Source organism: Fusarium musae, chromosome 7 (genome assembly GCF_019915245.1).
Source record: "Fusarium musae strain F31 chromosome 7, whole genome shotgun sequence".
Taxonomy (NCBI): Eukaryota; Fungi; Ascomycota; class Sordariomycetes; order Hypocreales; family Nectriaceae; genus Fusarium; species Fusarium musae.
The window spans coordinates 968,180-992,415 of NC_058393.1; the positions used below are offsets into that span (position 1 = coordinate 968,180).

The following is a 24,236-nucleotide window of genomic DNA, read 5'->3' on the forward strand; positions in this document are numbered from 1 at the left end:
CGGACTGCTCTAGAACGTTGTTCCCGTCTGTAACTTGTCGTGAGAGTCAAGACGAGGCCTCTTGATTGTACAGCCCTTTGTTCAACACAAGCACAGTCACGTGTGCATTGCCGTACAACCATCGGCTACAATCCCTTGGTTGTCTTTGGATCTGAGTGTCGGCATTTGTGTTTCACCCTTGTGGTTGTTTGCTTAAACATTCCTAATCTACTCGGCGTAATAGTTGCCTCAATTGTTGTCGTGTATACAGAGCATGTCAAGTCTCATCGTAGAGAACCTTGGGTAACGAACCGTTGTTGATTGAGGCTTGGAATCTGGGCTTGGAACACAAAGAATGGCTTCAATACAAGTTGCCCTTGATGAAGCCTACATTCCCTGGGCTATGCATTAGAAATGCAACACTCGACCCTGCATAAAGAGGCGAGCTCCTAGTGCACGCAAAGCTGTGATGCCTTGTTTGTACAACGGCGAACAGATGTTTGTATGAGAGGAGCAAACCCTTTCCTGTTGTACCAGCGTGGAACGTAAGCCGAGATGCTAGCTTGCTCTTTGGAGGAAACGAAATGGTAGATTCGTAAATCGATACCACTGGCTGGATATGGGAGCATGAGTTCGCACTTCATTCACATCGACTGTGGCTCGCCAACAAGAGCAGCGCGACAAGACAAACTTTTGTGCTAAGAGATATATCCTATCGATCTCTGTGATACTTGGATAGACGTTTAGTGCTCAACAAATGACCAAGGTTTGTGAACGATATGGTCGTTATATTTTCATGATACTAAAAGATTGAACCTCAGAGTACCTTGATTGTTAATGGCTCGATGCATCTGACACTCGGGGTTTCCGACAACTTTTAACCAAAAAGACAAAGAAACGAACAATTTGACTGTTTTCGAGTCTTTTGATTGCTCAAACAATGTCTATGCGCCCACCATAACCATAGAGAATGGCACTCTCAACAAAGAACTGGTTTCTTTGTTCTTTGAATAGCATCAAATCAGTCACCCGGCCTTGCAGGCACCAACATTGAGACAGAATACTAGAAAAAAATTCTTTATGTCTGTTTAAGAATAGATATACTTAGCATCCTCTCAAAGACAAGTCTTCCTGTTCAGCCCTCTGTGCCATCAATCTGTGACTCTCTTGCGACTCTGTGCCAACACCTGTATTCTAGTTCACGATGGTCTCTTTGCGAGCAGCGGGAAAGCAGAAGGAGGGCACTCAACCTCTCTGCGTTCCTTCTAACGATTACGCAACCTCCTACAGATCCAACTGGTTCACTCCAGACAATGGCATCTTAGACCTAGAGGATCTCGAACTTCTACAGCACATCAACTGCTCCTACTTCTCGTCCGGCCGTCCTCCCACCCTTCTTGCCCTCAAGCAGCATGCACAATCTCTCACCAACATCATCCGCAAGCTTGCTCCGTCTACTACCACTCGTCCTGTAGGCTTAGGGGATGTCGATTCTGGAAGACGGATCTTCCACAAGAACGAGGCTTTTGACTGGCTGAACGACCTCAATACTCCTTATGAGAACGATGACCCGTCTCACCATGATCCTCTTTTTGCTCTTCACAATGTTGTCAAGTCTGAGTCTGAAGTGCACGGTATCGAACATCGTTGTCCTTTGACACAAGTCGAGGATTTTGGTCCTTCGGCCAAGGAGGGGGATGTCCGTCGTCCTTATATGACACACCACGATCTGATCATGCATGCCAACGAGTGTCTTGAAATCATTGATCATGAGTACTCTTCTACTGGCGGTTTGATGTCGATTCTTCCAACTGGTTTCGAAGACCCTGATGACATGAAAAAAAACCATCCTTTGAGAATATCGCAACTCGAAGCTGCTCGTAACTGTCTTCTTGGTCAATGGATTCTTCATCATCAGCATCTCGTCGGTCGTATACACGAACTCGAAATCAACTACGCCAACGCTACCGATGTCCTCAAAGGAGAGGCCCTCGTCCCGCATCAGATGCTGAGCCGTACCGGTGCCGATGGCGTCTCAGGGGGTCGCGAGATTGTCTATCCACAGGATAAGTACATCCTCGTGAACTGCGGCGAAGATATCAGAAGCTACATCCACCGTCTTTTGGATGTCGCCGAAGCTCAGATAGAGCAGAAAGAGAAGATCTGGAAGGCAAGCGGTGTGATTGGCGAAAGAATCTGGAACGAAGAACGAGGCGGCAAGGTCTACGCCAAAGGTATTGTCCCTATAGATCTCCTTACTCGCTTCTATCGCATCAAGGGCAAGGGCCATCAGTCTCCCCTCTTTGTCATACCAGCAGCCGAGCAACATCCTGGCGTGGAGAGCACACGACTCATGGAGGAGAGACCAACCGTAGTGTCCATCGTGACTCCAACATGGCCTGAGCGGGTGTCTGCCATTGAGGCAAAGTACAAAGAGCGTCTGGAGAGGGCGGATAAGTTGGTATCCGAGAATCAGTTCCTGGTTCGTGAGATGGCTGAGTTGAAAGATAAAATGGCTGTTCAGAATTCAGAGATCAAGCGCATGACTGATCAGTTGGCTTGGTATGAAAAGCACACGGAAACTGTTGACAATGAACCACAGGATTAAGGATGGTTTTCGTTATTGTCAATTGACGTGCTGGATTTGTGTTGAAGTTTGACGGATGAGAAACTCGCCAGATGGAAAACTACAGTCCTATCTTAGTTAAGCACGTTTTATCAGTATGATATTATAGCCATACGTTTATTTTCAGTTGTTGGTTGGTTTGCTCTATCGAACGTACCGGGAATGGGCAGAATTGCTGTATTATCATTACCTGGTCTAATTCGCAATCTATGGCCATTTCACCCAGAAAACGTCAATACTAATGTTAATAATGCATCCCTGGTAACCAGAATACCAACCCTTTCTTTTGTTTGATCTATGTGCTATTCAAGGATGAGGATATTATCAGATGGTTGCTCGCTATCTGGGGGGGGGAAAGGAAGTCATTCTATAATACGACAATCCGGTTTGGCTGATTTTATCATGTCTTCTGCCTGTTTCAGTTGTCAATATTAGTTCGTCTCCATTAACTATTGGAATCCTACCTTCTCAGCAATGGTATAGACACTAGCTTGTAGGTTGGCTGATGGAATCAGGGGCATGATGCTGGCATCAGCAATACGCAAGTTACATGTGCCACACACCTTGAGCTCGGGGTCAACAACTCCTCCCAACTCAAGAGGCATCATGGCAGCTGTCCCTGAAGGATGTCTCTCTGTCGTAATCTTTTCCATGACATGCTTCATCAGCGTCTCATGATCTGTAGCATCAAACGCCGATTCCGCTTCAGGCATGAGTTCCTTCATTGCGTCGGTTTGGATCAGCTTTGCATTCATTTGGAGACCAAGAACGATAATCTCGCAATCGATGGGGTCGGAGCAGTATCGCGGGTCCAGCTTTGGCAGATCGAAGATTGAGGATGACGAGGGACGGACAGTGCCACGGGAGAAGGTCTTTTGAGCAGCTACAGTCAACTGCCCCTATGAGTTGGCCATGGTCTCAAAGATTCCGGTATCATTGCTAAGTATCTGGTCTTGGAAATCTTTTTCTGGACTTCGTAGCCCTTTTTCACAGAGTTGGAGGTATTTGAGGGAACGCCATCTCCCGAGCTCTTGTTCATGAATTGTTTCCAGTCATCTGTTGCACACCGAACACTCGGGGATGCAACTGTGTTTATGAGAGGTGCCGTCCAAGGACCCAAATCTGTCAGAAACGGGTACCTCTCTCGGCAATATGTGCTCACCTGTTCTGTTCCGTATGTACTCCTCGGCAACTTCATCATACACATCGTCAGTTATCTCACCACTCGTGAAATATGATTCATTGCGGTCTAGACCATCGATATCCGGTATCTAATAGAAGTAAGGTACTTACAGTAGTAGTTGGCATAAACCATGGGATGGTCCTGAAGATCACACCCAACGCCAGGAAGGTCAATCTTGACAGGAATGTCGAGCGACTTGAGAACATCCGATGGCCCAATCCCCGATACCTGAAGTAAAGTGGGAGTGAAGATCGCACCAACCTAAACAATTACCTCTCGGGTACAAAAAACTGATCTCACCTTAGACTTGTCATCTAAAGCAAACTAACATACGGATTAGTAACCTCCTCATCGTTTGTATCACCTAATCGTACCTCGACTCCCATGACTCTCTGACTCAAGCTGTATGCACTGTCACTATCCAAAACAAGTTGTGTGACAGTCTGGTTGGTTGCAATATGAAGATTGTACCTCGAAGATACCGAGTTAAAGTGAGCTTCTCTGGCATCAAATCTGGTCTGGTTATCAGGGTACATGCTCGAGGGGAGTATCATGGCCCCTGCGGCTGTCCCATTGTTCACATCACCAATGATGGGCAGGCCCAGCTCCGCAAAGCCGTCCAGAATGTTAGCTGTTCTCTAGTCAGAACACGCAAAGCTTTGACAGTTTGCATGACTCACAAGATTGGTCATAGAAGTACTGAGGGTAGGAGACGTGTACTGAGCCATTGTATCCATGCTCAGCTGATTGAGGACGTATGTGAAGTTTCTCAGTGTCATGAGGCTCAACATTAAAGGTAAACTTTTCAGACTACCACAAATCAGCCTCATTCTGAAAGGCCTGTTACACACCTACCTTTTTGAAGTAGGGAAGTAGGTCATTCCAAGACCAACCCTTGTTACCCAACTTTTGCCAATCATCATAATCAGATACTGAGCCTCGGGACCAACAGAGGCCATTGAGGATGGAACTGCCGCCAACAGCCTTTCCTTGAGGGACTTCCACATTCTGATTGTTGAGATAGGTCTGGGGCTCAGTGGTCAACTCCCATTGGTATTTTTGCCATCCACCTGGCCCGATTGTGCCCGGGACAGGAAGAAGGCCTCCAGGAATCGAAAGATTTCTCGCGTCATCCCTGAGATGCGATTTGTCAGTTGAGGTCTGGTGGATTGCGAGAGACGTACAGAGGACCAGATTCGAGAACTAGGACCGAAACTACAACACCATTAGCGAGGCTCGTCGAGTCTATCGGCATCAAGTACCTGCTGGGTTTTCGGAAAGGCGATTGGCGATGATCAGACCTGCGGTGCCACCTCCAACGATGATGTAGTCGTAGACATCGCGTAGCTGTTCATCTGCAATTTCTGGGGTTACATGAAGGCTTTCAGCCAAGGGAAGAAAGAACAGGGCCAGAAAGGCCAACCCGAAGTTTCCAAAAAGCATCTCAGGCGACCTGATGAAGAGAGGATGTTGAGTGATCCAAGACAATGCCCAAGATGATGTGAAGAGAGTTCTCTTCGGTAAACTCGCCACCTCGTCTAAATTATAGAGTAAATCAACAAGCCCAGCTTGTGAATGCAGGCATTTCCAGCACTCAATCATTATGGGGATATGCCACTGCCAGACAACCACCAGATAGAACTCATTCAGATCTTATCTCCAAGAACTACCTAGATGGAAGTTCTAACAGGGAAGAAGTCCTAAATTAGTCCAGGATTCTTCTGTCATCCCTCATATATACCTACAATAAAGTAGGATCGTAGTATCACGATCTCTGTATTTGGGTATAGAGCTAGTGTACCCATACTCTTGCTAAACTCGCCAGTATACCAAGGCATTCACATCACATTCCTCAATTTTCTTTGGCCTTAGGAATCCTAATCTCCGGTTGCACAACCTGTCATTTGGGTTTGGTGTTCTCAGGAATTATCATCTGATGACATCTCCATGCTCACATATCTGGCAAAGTCGAGACTCTAGCGTTTGAACAACGACAGACTTAGAGTCCTCGCCCAAATAGAAACTCGGTCATTTTTCATTTACAACCCCTGAGAGTGTTTCGCACTCCTTTGGGGTAGGTATCCTAGCGTTCCAGGTTTCTCGTGCCTATGTGCATTTGATTCTTTTCTCGTCTCTCGTTATAGGGTAGTCACGGGACTCAAGCTGCTTTATACAAATGGAGCATAACAAGTGCGAAACACTCTCTGATCTTGCCTAACTTACTTACTTAGGTTGGATAGAAGTGTTTAGAAGCACCTTCTCTTGGAACCGGTTCGGGAGATAACTGAAAGATTGCCCATTCGTGACTGCCCTCCATCATCTGTAGAAGCGATGACTAAGCTACCTATAAATACAACCTCCCTCAACACCAATCAAGATAAACCAATTGTCACCGCGGTATCAGCCATGATGTTGTCACTATCAAGACGATGCGTTGTCAATGTTTCCAAAACCACTTTCGTAGCTCCCAAGATACTCAGTCGCTCTCTTCATCTTGCTCCCCCGTTCCTCCTTGACGACTATGTTCCGCGATATATGACACTCAGTTCCCGCGACGCAGCCAAGAAGCGTTCATTGGCGTATGCTCACCTTCGCAATTGTAATCTATGTCCGAGAGAATGTGGCGTAAACAGGTACGAGAAGACAGGCATGTGCCTCATCGGAGAGAAGGCGAAAGTCAATACAATCGCTCCCCACTTTGGTGAAGGTCAGTCCATCTGCTGCCCATTGCGCTTTGCTCTCGGCTTGCTGTACCTGATACTCCCTTGCATCTCAGCTCATAAGCTCTTCGTTAGCTGTGTATCATGTTCTCCTATTCAACCTCTGACTAAACTCTTACAGAACCGTGCATTCAGGGGCACAATGGTAGTGGTTCCGTCTTCATGAGCGGGTGCAACATGCGTTGCATCTTTTGCCAGAATTACGATATCGCACATCAACGAAACGGGATGGACTTGACCCCTGAGGAATTAGGTGACTGGTACCTCAAGCTGCAAGAGGTTGGCAAAGTACACAATATCAACATTGTTACGCCTGAGCATGTTGTCCCGCAGGTGGCGTTGAGTATCCTCCATGCCAAGGACCATGGCCTGACAGTTCCCATCGTTTACAACACCTCAAGCTTTGACTCTCTTGCATCCCTGCAACTGATGGATGGATTGGTCGATATCTACCTTGCTGACTTTAAGGTGTGGAAGCCAAGCACCTCTAAAAGGCTACTGAAGGCCGATGATTACGCTGCAACAGCCAGAGAGAGCATTAAGGTGATGCACGCTCAGGTCGGTGACCTGTGCTTCACCGGAGACGGGATAGCAAAAAAGGGCTTGCTGATTCGCCATCTTGTTATGCCAGGCAGACAGGACGAAGGAGCCGAAATCATGAAGTTCCTCGCAGATGAAGTCTCTACAGATTGCTTCATCAATATCATGGAGCAGTATCATCCAGACGCTCATGTCGGCAAGCCAAAGCGAGCAAAGTCAGATGGTAAAGAAGAAAAGCAAGAGGTCCGATACGCAGACATCAACCGAGCTGTCGATGCCCAGGAAGTCTCCTTAGTCAGGAAAGCCGCAGAAGAGGCTGGGCTATGGCGGTTCAACGACCCACCAGGCCACGATGGGTTTGCAATCTGATGAGAAGCAAGTCGCCTCTCATTTGACTGTTGGGTTGCACTGGAAATGAATCAAACCTTGCTATGAGGCTGTCAATCCAAGCCAACAGCGGGGGCTAACAACGCCACCTCCTGGTTCGAACAAGCAATTGGCTTGACCACCTTATTCAACTACATGGAGCGAAGGCAAACCAGATGACCTGCTGTTCTAGACCCTACGACCTCTCTTTCATGTTCCTGACTGCCAACTGAACAGCCTCCAAAAGCCAAGACTGACCAGTCTTATTGACGGCTGAAGTTGGTGACTGTTTAAAGTGTGGCCACCAGGCACGGATCCATGAGAATAACCAACGACTCTCACTAGAAGAACCTTCTTCCAAAGAATCACTAGGTAAAGCGCCGGAACTCGCTGTTTCGCTTTGTCGAAGCGAACACAGCGACAAAGCGAACAGCCCCCTCATGTACAGTGTCGCCCTCTTCGCAGTGGTCTTTGTCCACGGTGGAGAGGCAATGGAGGATGAGAGATATGAATATCTAGTGATGATGGATACTATTTCTCTCAGAGAGAATGTTCCTTCTTTACTACTATCATTAACAAAAACTCAAAACTATCTAGATGAATAACACTTTTACAACAACTCATAGCATGGTGCAGCTACCACCAATGCATGCAAGAATCACTCCGCCTCCCGAGGAGCTAAACATTGCTATCCCCAAGCTACAAACATGCCCTATCCTCCCACCTTCACTTCAATCCCTTCCGGATACACCACACCCAGACACACCGTCAGTTTGCAGTCCTTCCTCACGAAGAAGACGCCGCCGATCTTCCAGCTCCAAAAGCCGCCCTACACCAGAGAGTGTTAAGCAACAGCCATATGCCAACTCTCATCTTATCTTTTCGCCCAGGCCTTTTGAAAATCTCTATATAGATCGAGCATATCTTATGTCTTGCCTCCAGCAGCAAGCTGCCAGAGCTGCAGATCTCATGGCACAGTATTGCGCCGTGGACGCCCAGCTTCACAACCTCGTTGGCGACAATGGTCGGCGAAAGCTGAGAAAACAGCTGGCTCTGCTGAAGTCTAAGGCCAACCAGGCCGCTGAACAGGAAAAGGCTATCTTCTCCCGTCTTGGCGAACTGTTTGTTGAAATCAGGAGCCGAGAGACCTGGGCAAAGACCCAGACTGTCGAAAGCCCTAGTGTCGCATCATCCGTCAGCTTCAGTCCCATTTCCTACGGCGTTACCACTCCTTTGACACCTCTGAGCGGCAATTCCGAGCACTTTGCCCCGATGGGGTACTTTGGCGACATGCACCAGGCCTATGAACCACCATATATTCAACAGGAGCCGACGCCATACGGTCTAGAAACCGTCGACGAGGCCGTAGAGGATATCTTTGGTCCTGAATCTAGCTGCGATAGCGCAGAGTCTGAGACCACGCCAGTAACTCCAACTGACGCTGTGACACCCTTCGTTCAGGAGAAGGACTATGGTTCTGAACTTGGAGAAGAGTTGAGTGAGGAGCGATTCGTTGCGCTTACGGAGAGGCGGCTCAGTCTTCCCTGTCTTCATAATGCTTGGCCTGAGGTTTAGGCTCATCGTTGCACATTTGAAAGGCGTTGCCGGATAGGGCGTTAATTTTTCAAGCATCATACAAAACCACGTAACGATTATACATGCTGGTCTATAATATCAAGTTATTATCATGTCACTTACCATTAGGAGCATCATTTTGGCGTTCAATATTTAGCATGTCTTAGTGTATATACTGTGTGTTTTCTTTTTCAAATCATATCGCTGATGCACCAATTTATCCGTGAAGTTCTTAAGCGAACTCTCCAAACTGTCCGTCGTCGAATCCAAGATCTTTAGCTGATTGCTTCTGCTGCTTCACAGCATTTGCACTTGGTGGAGGTGGTAATGAGAACCCGCCTGACGAGCTTGGCCCAGCAGGTGGTGGCGGTAGCGCAAATGACTGAAGATCACCTCCAGCTCCCGAACCAGATGAGCTATCTTGTTGTTTGCGTCTACCGAACTTTGATCCGCCAAAGCTCACAGTGATGGTCTCGCCATCTTTGAGACTGTAATCTCTATGCTCCTCCTTCTCCTTCGTCGCAGCCGGTTTGCTCTGTTCGCCCTCCCAGCCTAGCGCCTTTCGCGCCTCCTGAAGCGCAATGCTCAGATCAAACGCCTCGCTTCTCTCCTCGAAACCAATCCCCAGGATAGCCTTTCGACCCTGCGGATCGCGCACTGTCACTGCAAAGAAGCGACTGCTATCGAGGACCGGCTCTACAACACCTGGAGAGGTATAAGGGGCTGCGGCGAAGAGTTGACCTGACGAAGCATCCTCCAGCACGGCGTCGACTTTGAGCTTGTTGGTTGACGACTCGGATTCGTAGGCTGTTTCGACGACGCGCAGGCGAGCAGTGAAGATATGGCGCTGGGGTTCGGCGGTCCATGTGCTGGCAGAGTAGCCCTTTGTAGAAGTGAGAGGAGGGATGTTATAGACGTGGACGGCGTTGGCGACGAAGAGGATGCGCTGGATGGCGTCGTTGGGGAGGGCAGCGCCTGTCGCGGGATCGAGGAGCTCCATTCTAAGCTATGTTTTATCGTTTGTGACTTGTAGATGCTTTCAGTGAAGTGAATTGAGTTGTTGCAGTCGAAGTGTATAAGTGTCAAAGATCAAAAGCTATAGAGAGGTCTGGAGTGAAGACGGAGAGAGAGGGGTGTAGAGATCGGAAGCGGTGGAGGGGCAGCGCGGGGCACTTTTGCTCGGGGGTTCTGCTGCAGGGTAGTCAACTCAGTGGCGACCTCGCGATATCAACAGGTTGAAGCACGTTATTGAACGATGCAACGCAACTGGTTGACTTTATTTCCAGACGAAATTAGCACTGTACTTCGATCTGAGCCGCATGTGTTTGATCTGTTTCCATCGAGAAGGCTGCTTGTTACTGCACATCAGAGCTACTTGCGCTTCTCGATCACCTGGCGCAATTACAGGGGACCTCAACTGTAAACGGTCTGTAGTTAAGCAGTGCCGTCACTTTCGGCCCCGCTCCCCACTTCACCCCGCCAAACCAGCTCCGACAGATTGATTGACTCACCAAGCCCTTCAAAAATTCCAGAATAGTATCATCTCAACTCCAGATACCTGCCCCCCGATATCTCACACATCCTCTATTATGGCCACGGTCGATACAACAGGTCAGCTAGGTACTCTCTACTGCCAACACCTGTCTCTCTGCTAACTTACCCAAGCCGCTACTCCGGCTGAGCAACCTCAGGCTTCTTCAACCTCAGATTTCGAGTCCGTCTCTAAACCCATCCGCTTCTCACTCCTCTAACAACTTACCAGTATCGTCGAAACTTACCGCGGCCTTCTTGCATCAGACCCATACCTCACCAAGCCCGTCGCCGCCATCGAGTCCCTAATCGCTCTTCTCAACGCCCACCCTTCCACCACCGTTTTCGAGATCCTCGACACCGTCAAAGCGCACTCCGATCGCCTCAAAGCCTCCGTTGCGAATCCCGTACCCCTTTCCGCCGGAACCGATCTCTTTCTTCAGTACCTCGTCTCGTCGCTGCGTCAACAGGATGGCAGCTTCGAGGCCGTGAGGCAACATCTTCTCCGAAACGGACGCCTGTTTGCCCAGCGTGCTAATGCCGCGCGAGAAGGCATTGCAGACGCAGGATGGAGGCTGATTCACGAGGGTCAATGTATTCTCACACACGGTGCTTCGCGATCAGTTGTTGGAATTCTGGAGCGTGCGGTGCAGAACCTCGGTGCCGCCAAGTTCAAGGTTATTTATGTGCGAGAGGAAACCCGCGTTGAGGAGAGTGATCGCATAGTGCGCGAGCTCCGCTCAAAGGGTATTCCTGTCGCTGAGATCGCAGAGGCTTCAGTGGCTTATGTCATGGGCCTCCTGCGCCAGGTCGATATGGTGATTGTGGGTGCTGAAGCTGTCACTTCCAATGGCGGTATCATCTCCCGAATGGGTACCCTTCAGCTTTCTAAGCTGGCTGCTCAAGCTGGTCTACCGTTCTACGTTGCTGCCGAGACACACAAGTTTGCACGCAAGTTTGTCATGGATCAACGGGATATTGGCTTTAAGCAGGAAATCCTGGATTTCAGTGTTGATAACAAGAGTAAGGATATAGTCGATGCTGTCGATTTTACTGTACGTGGGCCCCAAATTATAACTCTCGATCAAGTTGCTAACAAGTTAAATAGCCCCCCGACCTCATTTCCAAGCTCATCACTGAGAATGGGATTAAGCTTCCTGGCTATGTGTTTGAGCAACTTCTCGATATCTATGGTAGTCTCAACGGTTGAGAGAAACGTACAAAGCACTGGCAGCGCCGCGCCTATTCTATTGTTAGAGCCAGAATGCTGTGTTTTCAGCCATACCTTATTCTTTGGAACGATTGTGCTATTCTCAAGAGCCATAACAAAATATGAGCCCATGACGGTTCTGGGACAGGATGAAAGACCCTTAACATGGCTGATTTCACGAGTGTCGCCCTGAAATTTGGAACGGATACACATAGCGGTTGGTATCCGAAAGTCATGACGTTGCAAGAGACAACATTTGCTATCATCACAGAGTAGCTGGTTTCGGTATGGAGTTCAAAAACACAGGAGTAAATAGAGATGGTCATGATAATACATTTGCTTTCTCAGGGAGTGACTGCCCTCCTTCAGATTCCTCTCGTGGCAATCTGGGCTCATATAAATGATCAAACTCCGGCAGTTCATAATCCATCCCAACGGCTCGTTTATAATATGAAACCAATCGTATATATAGGAACAACTGCTTTGGTCTAGATGTTTAAACATCTCGAACCAATCTGGCTCCCACCCATGCGTAGGGATAGTTCCTCTGGTACCAGTTGACGAAACTAGCTCGCCCTGCAATGCGTGGGTGTGTGGCCCACGAACCACCCAAGACGACGTTATGCTTGCCGTCAAAGAAGTCGGTCGTGTAGAGAGGATAGAGAGACATGGGCTCAAAACCCTCATGTCGCTCAAGTGGCGAGCTCGTCCATTCCCAGACGCCGCCCATCTCAGACTGGCCCGCAAGCTTATTGCCCCGGGAGGTGACTGGCATAGGATGCCAGTGACGGAAACCAACATTGGCTCCTGTAAGGTCAAAGAATAGCTCGGAAGAGCCATCCCCGACCAAAGCGGAGGAGCTGGATGGCGGGGTCTCTTCAACGCCGTCGTTGACAAGGTGACTGTCACGTATTAGTCTCGAAAGAGTATATGATTTCGATGGACTTACCCATTAACTGCAGGGACCGTCTTTGATAAGGTGCGCTCGGCCTCGGCTCTCTTCTGCTTGTTAACATGCGCATAGATGCTCTTAGCTTCTTCAAATGTTGGAATTCGGCCACCCATCCATGCTGCACAACCAGCGAGCTCGTCGTAAGAAGCAAAAACAGGCCAATCAAGAGCGTACTTGAGAGGAACTAGACCATACACCGTCCGGACAAACTTATCCTGGATGAATGAATCCGGGACCTGGCTTGCGTGGTGGCCATTTCCATTAGAGTAACCATTCGAATTTCCATTGGCATGACTGCCGTTAGTGGCGCCATTTGTGTGAGTGTTCGCAATGGAAGACCATGAGGCTGGGGTATGCTCGATCTTGGAGTTGTACAAATATTGGGCATACTGTGACTTTAATTAGGACCAGAAGACACCTCGACGAGGAAATATACATACCTCTTCATTTGTGATAGCTCTGCCCTGAGCTTGGAAGGCATGGACTTTTGTCTGTCGCGCGGGCTTCTCATTGTCCCTGTTCGATAAAGTTAGTCACGATTTACCCCTAAGCTTACTATTCAGACTTACCAGCCAAAATGGCGCGAATTATCAGTACCATCCTCGGGGTCGTCCATTCCCAGAGTGATGGCCTGCTCAGGTACATCAAACCATTGGTTAGGAACCCTGGCTTCATATGCTTGCTGAGCCAGTTTTGCAAAATCAGGCTGTACCGTATGTGGAGGTGGAAGCGTTCTGTCACTCTGGAGCATCATATAGAGCAGGGTCTCAATATGCATCAGCTCATGCTCAAAACCAACCCATATAGCTCGACCAATGTCCCGAGGAATCTTTTCTTGGCCATTTTTGTACAGTTTCTGAAGACGAGATCTGACCCTGTCTTGGTAGGTCATGATCTCCCGAACTGATGGCCATTCATCGGGGATTTCAGAGTGAGTATGGCAGTGCTCAGGATTGTCCACATCAGGGTCAATACCTCGCTCAAAGATTGAGTAATAGGCTGCAGGTTCAGTGGGGCCACTGCCGGTGGTTTTGGTCAACTGGATATCGAGGAAGGTCGGGATATGGCCAAGGTAGAAAATGCATGCATTTCGCAGCTTGATTGGCTTCTCCTGGAGCTCCTCATCCGGCATCATATCCTTGGTTACTACATCCCAGGCTTCCCAGAGTGCTTTCCAGTCCTGGACCGTTGGCAGTGGCTCTGCGACGTAGAGGGAAGGGATCAGGCTGAACGGCATACTGGACTTTTGCAGGAAATGGAGGCCTAAACAATTGTTAGTCTCGTGTCACCAGATTCCCTGTATTCTCGATATAACTTCAGCTCGGAGCATGTACCCCCACGTCATATGGGTCCGCTCCCGAGTTTGGACTCATGTTGCCGGCTCAGCTGGAAAGGGAAACCCTCCTTTGGTACGATTCGCGGGGTAATCCGGGGATGCATGACCCAAAGGACCTCTGATCGCGTGTTTTGGGTGGGACATGTATCATAAGAGAATGTGACCTACCATACTCATCTCCCCGGCTCCATTGACCCATCTCGGTCAAGCCTGCAAGTTTCCAAAGCCTGTCCTTCTCTGCCTCGGAATATTTGAGGCTTTGTTCGATTTCTATGCGCTCGTGAGGCAAAACTCTCGATCCCAGAGCATCCGTTGGCCGAGTGGGAGAAAGGAAGGCCTGGTGTCGTCCACCTTCAACGTCATAGACATACTCACCGATGACCCTCCACTCATCCGTGTCGAAGGCCTCTTCACCAAGGATCTCATTGGCGTTTTGAAGACCATTCAGAATGAATCTACATGATGTCAGTTTCCGGTCAACCAGACAGAGCCAATCAGCTTACTGATGGGTTACCCCCTTGGAGTCTGTATTAGAGAACTGCGGCATTAATATCGAATTGTGTGTTCAGCGTTGAATTGCAACGTACCGTTGTATGCGTGACTATACATATGTTAGTATTGCTTACAACAAGCAACATCGTTGACTTACTAGACCTGCGCCGGGTTGCTGCAAGAGTCTACAGCAACGATCATGGAATCAGATGGTGTGAGTACTTCTGCAAATCCTCCCAAGAAATCAGCTGCGCCGTCTCGGGTGAAGTTGCCTGTAATTCTCACGTTAGCACCTTGAAACTTGATCGACCGGTGTAAACGCACCAATACTGGAGCCGAGGTGGATAATGCACTTTGAACGGCTCATGAGAGAAGGATGCTTGAGCCATTCCCTCCCATCATCGTATGTACCATGAAGGCCGTGGCATGAGACATATTTGAAGTCAGGAACCTGAGCCAGAGTACGTTCAAGCTCTTTGAGAGATAAGTCGAGAGCAAAATACTGAATGGACTTTTTAAGCTCCTCGAATGCCTGTAGAAGGAGACAGACCTTGCGGAGGTTTCTTTCTCATAATCAGTGAATGATGTCTAAAATCATGGGGAAAATTGACAAACCCGCTTCCCAGCTCAATCACCATGGAACCCTCTGGGATCTGACTGGCGATCTCCGTAGAGGACTTCTTCAGGATCTCAATCTCATAGTTTGTCAAGTAATACTCATCCAGATACGTGATCTGGAGTAGTATGAGTAACAGCAAAGGGGATCTCTCAACAGAATCAACATACGTCCTCGAATATCTGTAGCCCCTTCTCGTTGTACAGAAGAAGGGTTGGAAGCTTCCTTGGGCCCTCGTCAGGGTTGAACATTGAAGCAATTTCTTCTTTCAGGTTGATTTCGACATGTTCACCACGGATATCAATAATACTGGGCAAAGCTGACGATGGCTTGGCTGGCGTCGGCTTCACCCTTTGAGGGGTAGCTGAAGCCATTGTGATGGAAGGCATTGCAAAGCAAACACAGATTTAACAAACAAAATATGGCTTCAGGTGGGAATATGATGCTTGATAGAAGCGGACGGTCGGGGTATATATGGTTTATAAGCTGCAACAAGAATCGTCTCAAAGGGCGTGGCTCTTGTTAATAGTCCTCCCACCATCTCAATAGCTCCAAGGTACCTGAGCACTTTGGCCTCCTCAGTGGAGAATAGCTCGGAAGACTCCTCATGGCTTGATCGAACCGCCCGGTCAGGATATCCAAGCAACGCGGGGGATGGTACACTATTCTTAGTTCAGCGAATCGTCATAACATCGAACGGTCTAACGATGAGACTTTGCGCCAGGAACCACGGTCCACTTGGATCGCAAGGGGAAGCCGGCTGTGCCTCAAAGAGAGCAAATGGCCGTCCTAATACAAGCTTCGGCGCGGCGGATGTAAGCTACGTATGTACTGACGACCTGCTGCCTTCTCCATATGAACGATTCTGAAATAAGTTTGTCATGGCATGCATTCTCAAACTGGGAGACATCAGCACTTGTGGAGCGAGAGTGGGAGAGAGATGAGGAACTGGCAAATCAATCACGAGAGTCAAGCCCCACGCCCCACGCGCGTGGGAGCGTGATGTCGATGTGGAAGCTCACCAGGGCAAATCTGAGCTTGAGCTTTGATGGGCCGAGAGGCGATCGCTCTGTAAAAGAAAGTGTTCGTACCAGACGTTCTAGTCGATATTGAGGCTTTAAGTATCTATCAATGTTGCTCATCGCCTTGCATGGTGTTTCGGAACTTCAGCCTTATGTTGCGTGATCTGAGAGCTTACCCCAGATGTTTTGAAGCAACGGAGATCCGTACCTTAGCTGTCTCTGCTCAGCCAAGGTACCTTTACCTGCCCCAACTCGACTCCCTGCAGAGCCTCGGTACAGGTTTGCTTTTGAGCCGCAGGGAGCAAAGTACTGTACATACGCGAGCTCTGCCTCGTAAACCGGTTTGCACGGGTCATCGACTTGTCCGTTGTCGATTGTACATGGAACGGGATTCGCTCATATCTCGATAAGATGGGACTTATTGAAGCTGGTTTGTGAGGGACCCCGCGAAGCTGCCGCAGATGCCAGCTCTGGGCCCCTCTTGGTAGCTGGGCTGCCCACTAGGACACCTGGATTTGGAAGCAGCAGACAAGGGGTGAGCACTAGGCGCAGCGACTTGCATTTACCAGTCATGGCGATCCATTTGGTGACTTGATCCGGACGTCATGCTATAAGTAAGCGGGCTCATCAAAGCTTTGCTGTCGTGTAACATTGAAGCGTCGGAAATGATGAGTGATCAGTATTGCCGAATTGAAAACCGCACGACCGCCATATTTCTCAGCAGTAACGTCAGTTGCGTACTGAGCCTATGCGATTCGGGCCGGTATGTCAACATCTGTTTGTGACAAGATTCCACATCATAACGATCCAAGCATGCATGCAAGTCTGTCAATGGTGTTGAGAGTGGAGAGAAGAAAAGAAAAGGGTTCCATTGATTATTAAGAATCGGCTGACTGAGGCGTAGGTAGATTCGTTCTTGGAAAGTCTGAGGTAGCCAACCTGGAAGGAACAGGGAAGGAACATGTTGGCAGACTTAGGTTACGCTTGCCTGATGTCGAGATGCTTCCTGCCTCTGCCTCTGCCTCTGCCTCACTCTCAACGCTCCAGAACCTTGATCCCAAGCTTCACTGCGAAAAACTCGCTTTCTCGTTGCGCAAGGGTATATACATAACATGCCAGATGGTAAAAGATCAATGCGACTCCTGCTAGGCAGTCTAGGTGAAATGCTACCAAATGTCCATGCCATAACCTCTACCCTATTCCGGCCGTCAGTTCATTATACATGGATGTATTCGCCGTATAGAAACACCAAACAGAACTCCAAGACCGAGCTTCTGTCTATTGCGAAAAGGCAACTCTCAAAGAACCTGCACCCGAGAAGCCTTCCAAATCATTCAGTATCCGACTCATCCTTCCCGACTCCAAGGTCTCAATATTGCCCAATACGAGCTTCGGTGTGTCCACTGCTAAAAGTCCTTCATCAATCCCAGGCAGCGAGAGTTGGCTCTTTGACGTTGATGAGTTGGGCTTGGAGCGTTCTTCCAGCGTGGGCCAGGGCGAGTTTCTCATCTTCGGAGACACTGACCTAGGACTTGAACTTTTGCGATGCATATCGAATCCTCCTCCTCGCTGTTTATCTTGCGATCCTGTCTGGTTGAACTCACTCCCGTGGCCAACTCCGCCAAACCTAAGACTCAGCGATCCCTGCATCGAGTTCTTTGCTTGTGTAAAACATCGGTCTACCGCCTCAAAGTTATCCAGGCATCTTTGCGCGCTGGGTAAGTAAGTTGCAGCTCTTCGTAATGCCTGACATGCTGTCCCAGCCTGCCCCTGTTCGAGTATACTCAAATTCTCTCCCATATGAGGACTCTCAGCCTGTTCACTCCCCAATCGATGGCTCGCATCCATCTGTGGGAAGTGGTGAACGTATATAGACATGAACCCAGCGAGCCAGATGGAGAATATCGACAGCGAGGACAAAGGAAGCTTTTCTTTGCTGAGGCCAACCAAATCGATGATGTTGCGAGATGACTGAAAGACGTCTTGTGCGCTATCTTCCCAGAATCGATCTGGCGCAAAGTTGAGTATAGTTTGGTTGACTATGGGGGATCCATGAGGCCCGGGGCATCGCAGGGGTAGAAACGGAAGATATTCTCGGTTGAGAACAATATGACAAACTGAGGCCAGCATATGCAGCGACACATAGGTGTTGGTAGCCTGGTGATTATCATGTCGGTAGTAATTCTGTCGAGATAGTGTGAAGGTGTCTGGGAGATCTCTGTCGAACGCAATTATCTTCTCTCGTAACTTGTAGAAAGTCGATTTAGGGTCCCATGGAGGATGTGCTTCTTGTGATCGGCCACCCATCGAGCTGTATTTCGAAATCTCGCCCCATATCTCAATCAGCTTGACAAATCGGCTTAACGTGCTATCATCGTTGATCTTTTGCTGATTTGATCCTTCGTGTGGTTGCAATAGTCCAGTGTAGACTTGTAGAGACAGATCAAAGGCCATTTCAGAACATGGCAACTGGATCGACATGCTCTCAACTGCAATGCTTAGCGGTCGCTCGCCCCCACAGCTCATCAAACGATCTAGAATGAAGCAGCTGTACATCGTCCGTCTCCGCGTCTCTCTTATTATCGCAATCTCTGGCGATTTCCTCTCGAATCGGTTTGTGTCGGGTGCTTGGTTTTCCAGTATAGCCATTCGTCGGTCATCTTGCTCTAGCCTCATCAGCTTAGCCATGCGAATGGCTATTCCAAGACACATCCAAGCACTGGAGTTATTCTCTTGGCTCCACTCGAATAACCCAAGCATCAGGAAAGATTGTACTCTTTCGACCGTGAGAGTATCCATGACTGTCCTGAGGGGGCCCAGAGCTGTTGTGAGTGCAGTAGCGAAGAAATTCGAGGCGTGTAACGGTCCAGGCTTGGGTTTTGAGGCGGACGATCGGTTATTTGCGCCATGTTGATTTGGTAAATGCGTCACATACCGTACCAGATCGGGATGAAAACGTACTGTAAGCATCAGGATACCAAGCAAGACCAAGTTCAGCTCTGATGAGTCCTCTTTCCCTTGACCTGATCCACTGCTCATCTTCTCCTTGAGAGATGGCAAGTGAAGGAAGGGTAACTCTGTGGCATAGTGTAGTTTGTAAATGTTGAGCAACTGATCCCATAGTTCCGTCGTTAAAAAGGGGTATGCGAGAACTTCGGCTGCGTATACGGCTGATCTTTCACTGCCCCATTTTGATATATCATCTGCTTTCCTCGTTCTTTTCTTCTCCTGTTGTGGTTCCTTCTCGAGCTTCCCTGTTGTAGGGGAGTTATTTCGTTTTGGTGGTGGTGGAACTGCTTCTGGATATTGGCACTGATGTCCTCCTTTAACACACATGTCGCACGGGCTATTGCCTCCATCATTATCACACTTGATCTTCGATCTTCGGCATCTCAGACAAGCAATGCTAGATCGAATAGGTTGTTTTATTCGTGATCCCCTCCTTCCAGCTTTCTCATCAGAGGTGGCTGGTGTGAGCCGACCAGCAGAGTTATCCTCACCGGCATCAGGTCTAGAATGCTCGTCGTATTGAGCATGCCAGATTGATGCCGGTGACGTGCCCTCTTGGGCCGAGGATAATTCTTCGAGTTTCCTTTTTGAGGTTGTTGAAGCCTTTGGAGATGCGTTGGATCCTTTGTCACCTTCTGGGTCTGTAGGCGAGAGTATAGACTGAATGCGGAGCTGAGAAGCTATTTTGCCGATTTTGGTGCTCTTACAGAGCTGTCTTTGTGGTGAAGATTTGATCAGAGACTTGAAGACCTCTTTTTAGAAGTCAATGAAGATGGTTATTTGAGCAAAAGTTCCGAGAAGAAATAATATTTCAAGAAAGCGTCAACTTCCCTGGAGATTCCACATACCAAAGCAAGAACTGGTAAGTCGACATTTGAATAGGCTACAATAGTACTTATGTAAAACTAAGCCTAGGGAACTACTGATCTAACAAGGATCACAAGCTACATATAGAAAAGGAAGACGAAATGAGATCCCCGGGCCGACTTTCATATTGTCAAGCCGACTTATGAGATCCCATCATCGGTCCACGCACCCGGCTAACTAGTCCTAGCATGGTAATATCGAGACCGGAAGTGCATAAATCTGGGCAAAGTGACAGCCGAGAAGCTACTAGACAAGGTATCATGGATCCATTCCTGCTCTCACTGTTGCTGGAGATGTAGTCTGAGGGCGCCGAAACAGGACTTTTGACGGAAATATGTCCATCCAAAGGCGCTGGTCACGCTAGGAAAGCAGGGAAAATTAAATTAGTGTGTCAATTTCGAGTGTCTGTCTGTAGCCGTAAATTCGAGTTTGGCATTTCTGTGGCAGAGCCTCAAGGATCGCGCAACTTTAAACGACGCTCAAGACGAGCTTATAAGTAACGAAAGACACATTGACAGTCTAAGTCACTCTGTATCGTCAGTCTGTTAGCAGTTGAGTTCCTCATTGTGTTCCTGATAGCTGACTTGTGCGTTTCTGCGCAACTCTTCCGACATATCTCGTTGGAATTGCTTGGGAACAAGATTTATCCAATGGGTAACTGCTTTTTGAGTCAAATCGCCGTCGGGGTCCTTGGAGGTTTAGGACTCTAGGTACGCCGAAGTGGGAACTATATGGGGTTGAAGATATGGAGAATATATCGCTACGTAATGATGGGGTAAAACAACATGATAAAAGAGGCGAAAGTGCGTTGTGGGTTTGTTTTTCAAGACGCCGCCGGCCGTCGTCTTAGGCTGAGTGGGGGTCTCTTCACGATGTTGAATTGAAGTGGATGAGCCTCAATTCTCAGTTGACAGTTCCTAGATGCTGCTACAATACTTTACAAGTTGATGGATATTTGAGATCAACAATCACTTCTATTGCTATATAGATATCTACCAGATCATGCGTCTAGTCAATAAGTTGGAAATATAAAATGAATGTAGAAGGGCAAATGAATTTACATCCAATATGAATGAGTGCTGGATCGGATTAGCCCCCGTAGCTTCGGCCGAGTCATAGCGTGATGACCGTAACTGGCAACTGAAATGAGAGCAGCAATTTATTACCAATTTATATCCAACTACAAGACGCTCCAGACATTTAAACGCGATCTTGGGAATCCATAAGGAACACCATTATCAAAAGACATCGACAGCTGAAAAAGTCGGGAATAAGTTTATGGGGGTTAGATGGGGACGCGAGACAGACTCGAGTTGTGGGCACAGAGACGGAGACGGGTCGAAGTAGGTCAAAGGAGAACAGGATTCCGATTCTAGTGAGAACAAAAATAAAGAGACAAGCTTATCATAATTTAGGAACAATTTAGCACGTCTTTGACCTAGTATTTTTTGTAAGGGCAGGACTGGTTGGTTAGGTACCTAGCAAATACTGTACGTACATACACAAGATGGACGTTGCCTCTCAAAGTCAAACACTCGGTTCATCATAATCCCGAAAATACGCCTCAATATTTGCGTGGCCATTTTTTAATTGTTGAACGGCAAAAGAGCTGAGCTGCCTCCCAAAGAACTCCTGAATGAATGTCACTGCCAATTGCCGACTGCCATCAAGATCCATGCCCCGTTACAACGCCAAGGTGGACTGACCTCCAGGGGAGCCTGGACCCTCTGAAGCCAAAAGCCAGGGACTTTAAGCTTAAGTGCTTCGCCCATGTGCACACGCAATCGAACCTCCAAGTTGTCTTTTGATCCCATCATGAGACGACAGTTTCTTACCCCAACAAAGAAAATAACCTCTTTCATGTGTCTGCTAGGCTCAAAATTAACTCAGAATGGCCCTGACCTAGAACAATGTCACTCCCCTTGAGTGGCGACGCCGCAATACCAGGATCATTTGCTCCCCCAACCAATGAATGACGTCGATCGCCTCAAGAGGCCTCACAGCTTGTGAGTAGATAGAGCTTCTCAGTTCTCACCGCACGAATTTAAGCGCCGACAGACGCCCACCCTCTTTGATGAGGATGCGCTAGATCACACAGCTCTTCAAATCAAGCTCCTGCAACAGCCGCCCAAGTCATAGCTCTGTTGCATTGCATTGCATTGCATTGACGCGCATCGCGCTTGTCTTGAGTCGTCTGTCTGTCTGTGTTTCTTGCTGGTGGATCGAATGATACTGGTGCTGCTGCTGTTGTCATAAACCTGAACCAACCTGAACCCGACCCCTCCATCACGTCTTGCGACTTTCTAGGTTCCAGGATTTCAACAACTCTCCCCTTTTCTCATCTTCTACTCGTTATCCTAAACCTATTCCTCTTTTTGTATTGCATAATACCAAGATTGAATCTTTTTTCCCCTCCATACATACCAAGACCAGATAATCGCAAACATGTCTTCCGGGCATAATGTAAGTCCAAAAATACACCTCAGGCGCATCATGGCACGCCCATGACGTTCTCCCTTTGCCGCCACTTATGATACTGACAAAATCTCGAATAGGATCCGAAGCTCCTCTACGCTGTAGAGGGCATCAACGCCTATCACATTTCCAATGGCAAAGAGCAGTCCCTCACTCCCTCAGGACCCCAGACCCTGTCCCTCCTCATGGTTCCGACCTCATCTGGCTTTGTCGAACCTTCAGGCAGTGGCTCTGATGGCGAGGAGGACTTCTACCTGCACCTTCACCTGCCTCCTGAGCTCGACCTCCCTCTTCCCGCTACGACCCAGATCTACCACCAACCACCTACGAGCTATTTGATTCCTCGCTGGGATCTCGGCCCCGATAGCGGCGCTTTCACCAGGATCGAATTCCCTCCCACAAACTCCAGGTCGGGTGTTCAGGAAGATGTCGATACTTTCGAGACCATTCTTGCCCAATGCACCGCTTTCCTTGAAAGAGCAGCCCCTCCTCAGCCCCCAAGACCCTCCGAGAAGGCCCAAGCCAAGGCGCGCGAAGCAGCTGGCGAGCAACTCCCGGCTTACAACCCGGCTGACTATAACCCCGGAGAAGGATATGTACAGGGGAGCCATAGCTCACATACTGGGGGCAGGATTGTTCTCATCGATGAGGAAGACGGCAGTGTCCTTGGAGAGTTGACCGATAGCTACCAAGTGGTGGAAGACAGCAAAATCAAACCCGGTTCCAAAGGTATGTACTGCAAAATTGATGGCCATGCTTTGGGTTGCTAACATTAGTGCAGAACCTGTCGAGATTGCTCTTCCTACAGATGGCGGCCAGAACATTTCTGTGCAGCCTGTGTCGCAGCCATGGGCTGAGATGGACATGCACCCTGCCTATAAAAAGTCAACAATTGTGAACAGTGCAAGTAAGGCATCTCGCCTTATTGTTACAACTTCCGATGTTGTCTCTAGAACCCTTCAGAGCCAAGCCGACAACTTCACAAAGAACACAAAGCCCCTCGCCAAGCCTGTGACTTTTGCGCCTACAACACATGCGCATATTCGCCGAATCAACAACTTCTCTAACAAAGCAGCCACATTTTCGGCTAGCACAGTGGGCACTATCGGCAACATGGCACAGAACCTGGGTGCAACCGTCACGCGTCGCAAAGATGGTAGAGCCAGAGGTTATGACAAGGACGGTAATGCGATCGATACCTATAAGCCAGGTGTTCTGAACAAGAGCTTGATGGCCTTCAATACTGTCGTTGATGGAATTGAGCAAGCCGGTCGCAATCTCCTCACTGGCACATCATCCAGCGTGACAACCGTTGTCGGCCACCGATGGGGTGAGGAGGCTGGCGAGTTGTCCCGCAACCTTGGCGGCGGTGTTAAGAATGTGGGACTTGTCTACATTGATGTGACGGGTGTATCGCGACGTGCCATCCTCAAGAGTGTTGCTAAGGGCATGGTGGTTGGCAAGGTCAAGGGAGGTGGTGAGATCATCGTGGGAGGCACCGATAACAACAACCCTAACTTCGAGACAAGAGAGGGCAATGGTCAGGGCTCACACAACACATATGGCGATAATGTGAGCATCGCCAGTGGATATGATCCCAATGGTAAGAAGCCTGCTAAGGGACATTACTGAGGGGTGTCGATATCGGAATAGCGAAGACTTGTGACGTGATATGGCGTGGTCTATTTGAACATTTGGCTAGGCGGTAATGCGAATCGATCATTCATTAGGTAGTTCT

At 48.6% G+C, this 24,236-nt stretch overlaps 9 protein-coding genes across 9 annotated transcripts; 5 read left to right on the forward strand and 4 right to left on the reverse strand.

Moving 5' to 3' along the window:
• Nucleotides 1-1,183: 1,183 nt before the first annotated feature.
• J7337_009495 (uncharacterized protein) lies at nucleotides 1,184-2,587 on the forward strand (the record flags this gene model as incomplete). The annotated part of the gene is made up of 1 exon (XM_044827090.1): nucleotides 1,184-2,587. The coding sequence occupies one exon, from the start codon at nucleotides 1,184-1,186 to the stop codon at nucleotides 2,585-2,587; it is 1,404 nt and encodes a 467-aa protein (XP_044677684.1).
• A 467-nt stretch (nucleotides 2,588-3,054) lies between these two features.
• J7337_009496 (uncharacterized protein) lies at nucleotides 3,055-4,516 on the reverse strand (the record flags this gene model as incomplete). Its single annotated transcript, XM_044827091.1, has 6 exons — nucleotides 3,055-3,488; nucleotides 3,768-3,854; nucleotides 3,899-4,016; nucleotides 4,089-4,112; nucleotides 4,163-4,426; nucleotides 4,469-4,516. The coding sequence occupies 6 exons, from the start codon at nucleotides 4,514-4,516 to the stop codon at nucleotides 3,055-3,057; spliced, it is 975 nt and encodes a 324-aa protein (XP_044677685.1).
• Nucleotides 4,517-6,437: 1,921 nt separating this feature from the next.
• Nucleotides 6,438-7,417, forward strand: J7337_009497 (uncharacterized protein; the record flags this gene model as incomplete). Its single annotated transcript, XM_044827092.1, has 2 exons — nucleotides 6,438-6,495; nucleotides 6,630-7,417. The coding sequence occupies 2 exons, from the start codon at nucleotides 6,438-6,440 to the stop codon at nucleotides 7,415-7,417; spliced, it is 846 nt and encodes a 281-aa protein (XP_044677686.1).
• Nucleotides 7,418-8,041: 624 nt separating this feature from the next.
• Nucleotides 8,042-8,989, forward strand: J7337_009498 (uncharacterized protein; the record flags this gene model as incomplete). Its single annotated transcript, XM_044827093.1, has 1 exon — nucleotides 8,042-8,989. The coding sequence occupies one exon, from the start codon at nucleotides 8,042-8,044 to the stop codon at nucleotides 8,987-8,989; it is 948 nt and encodes a 315-aa protein (XP_044677687.1).
• Nucleotides 8,990-9,221: 232 nt separating this feature from the next.
• J7337_009499 (uncharacterized protein) lies at nucleotides 9,222-9,989 on the reverse strand (the record flags this gene model as incomplete). The annotated part of the gene is made up of 1 exon (XM_044827094.1): nucleotides 9,222-9,989. One exon carries the CDS (start codon nucleotides 9,987-9,989, stop codon nucleotides 9,222-9,224), a length of 768 nt encoding a protein of 255 aa, XP_044677688.1.
• Nucleotides 9,990-10,578: 589 nt separating this feature from the next.
• Nucleotides 10,579-11,729, forward strand: J7337_009500 (uncharacterized protein; the record flags this gene model as incomplete). Its single annotated transcript, XM_044827095.1, has 4 exons — nucleotides 10,579-10,600; nucleotides 10,655-10,703; nucleotides 10,752-11,574; nucleotides 11,628-11,729. 4 exons carry the CDS (start codon nucleotides 10,579-10,581, stop codon nucleotides 11,727-11,729), a joined length of 996 nt encoding a protein of 331 aa, XP_044677689.1.
• Nucleotides 11,730-12,225: 496 nt separating this feature from the next.
• Nucleotides 12,226-15,499, reverse strand: EGT1 (Ergothioneine biosynthesis protein 1; the record flags this gene model as incomplete). Its single annotated transcript, XM_044827096.1, has 11 exons — nucleotides 12,226-12,631; nucleotides 12,679-13,070; nucleotides 13,122-13,197; nucleotides 13,251-13,944; nucleotides 14,186-14,472; nucleotides 14,521-14,542; nucleotides 14,605-14,618; nucleotides 14,667-14,781; nucleotides 14,834-15,072; nucleotides 15,125-15,243; nucleotides 15,296-15,499. 11 exons carry the CDS (start codon nucleotides 15,497-15,499, stop codon nucleotides 12,226-12,228), a joined length of 2,568 nt encoding a protein of 855 aa, XP_044677690.1.
• A 1,926-nt stretch (nucleotides 15,500-17,425) lies between these two features.
• On the reverse strand, nucleotides 17,426-20,213 carry J7337_009502 (uncharacterized protein; the record flags this gene model as incomplete). Its single annotated transcript, XM_044827097.1, has 2 exons — nucleotides 17,426-19,906; nucleotides 20,193-20,213. The coding sequence occupies 2 exons, from the start codon at nucleotides 20,211-20,213 to the stop codon at nucleotides 17,426-17,428; spliced, it is 2,502 nt and encodes an 833-aa protein (XP_044677691.1).
• Nucleotides 20,214-22,468: 2,255 nt separating this feature from the next.
• J7337_009503 (uncharacterized protein) lies at nucleotides 22,469-24,130 on the forward strand (the record flags this gene model as incomplete). The annotated part of the gene is made up of 3 exons (XM_044827098.1): nucleotides 22,469-22,486; nucleotides 22,579-23,227; nucleotides 23,280-24,130. The coding sequence occupies 3 exons, from the start codon at nucleotides 22,469-22,471 to the stop codon at nucleotides 24,128-24,130; spliced, it is 1,518 nt and encodes a 505-aa protein (XP_044677692.1).
• Nucleotides 24,131-24,236: the final 106 nt, after the last annotated feature.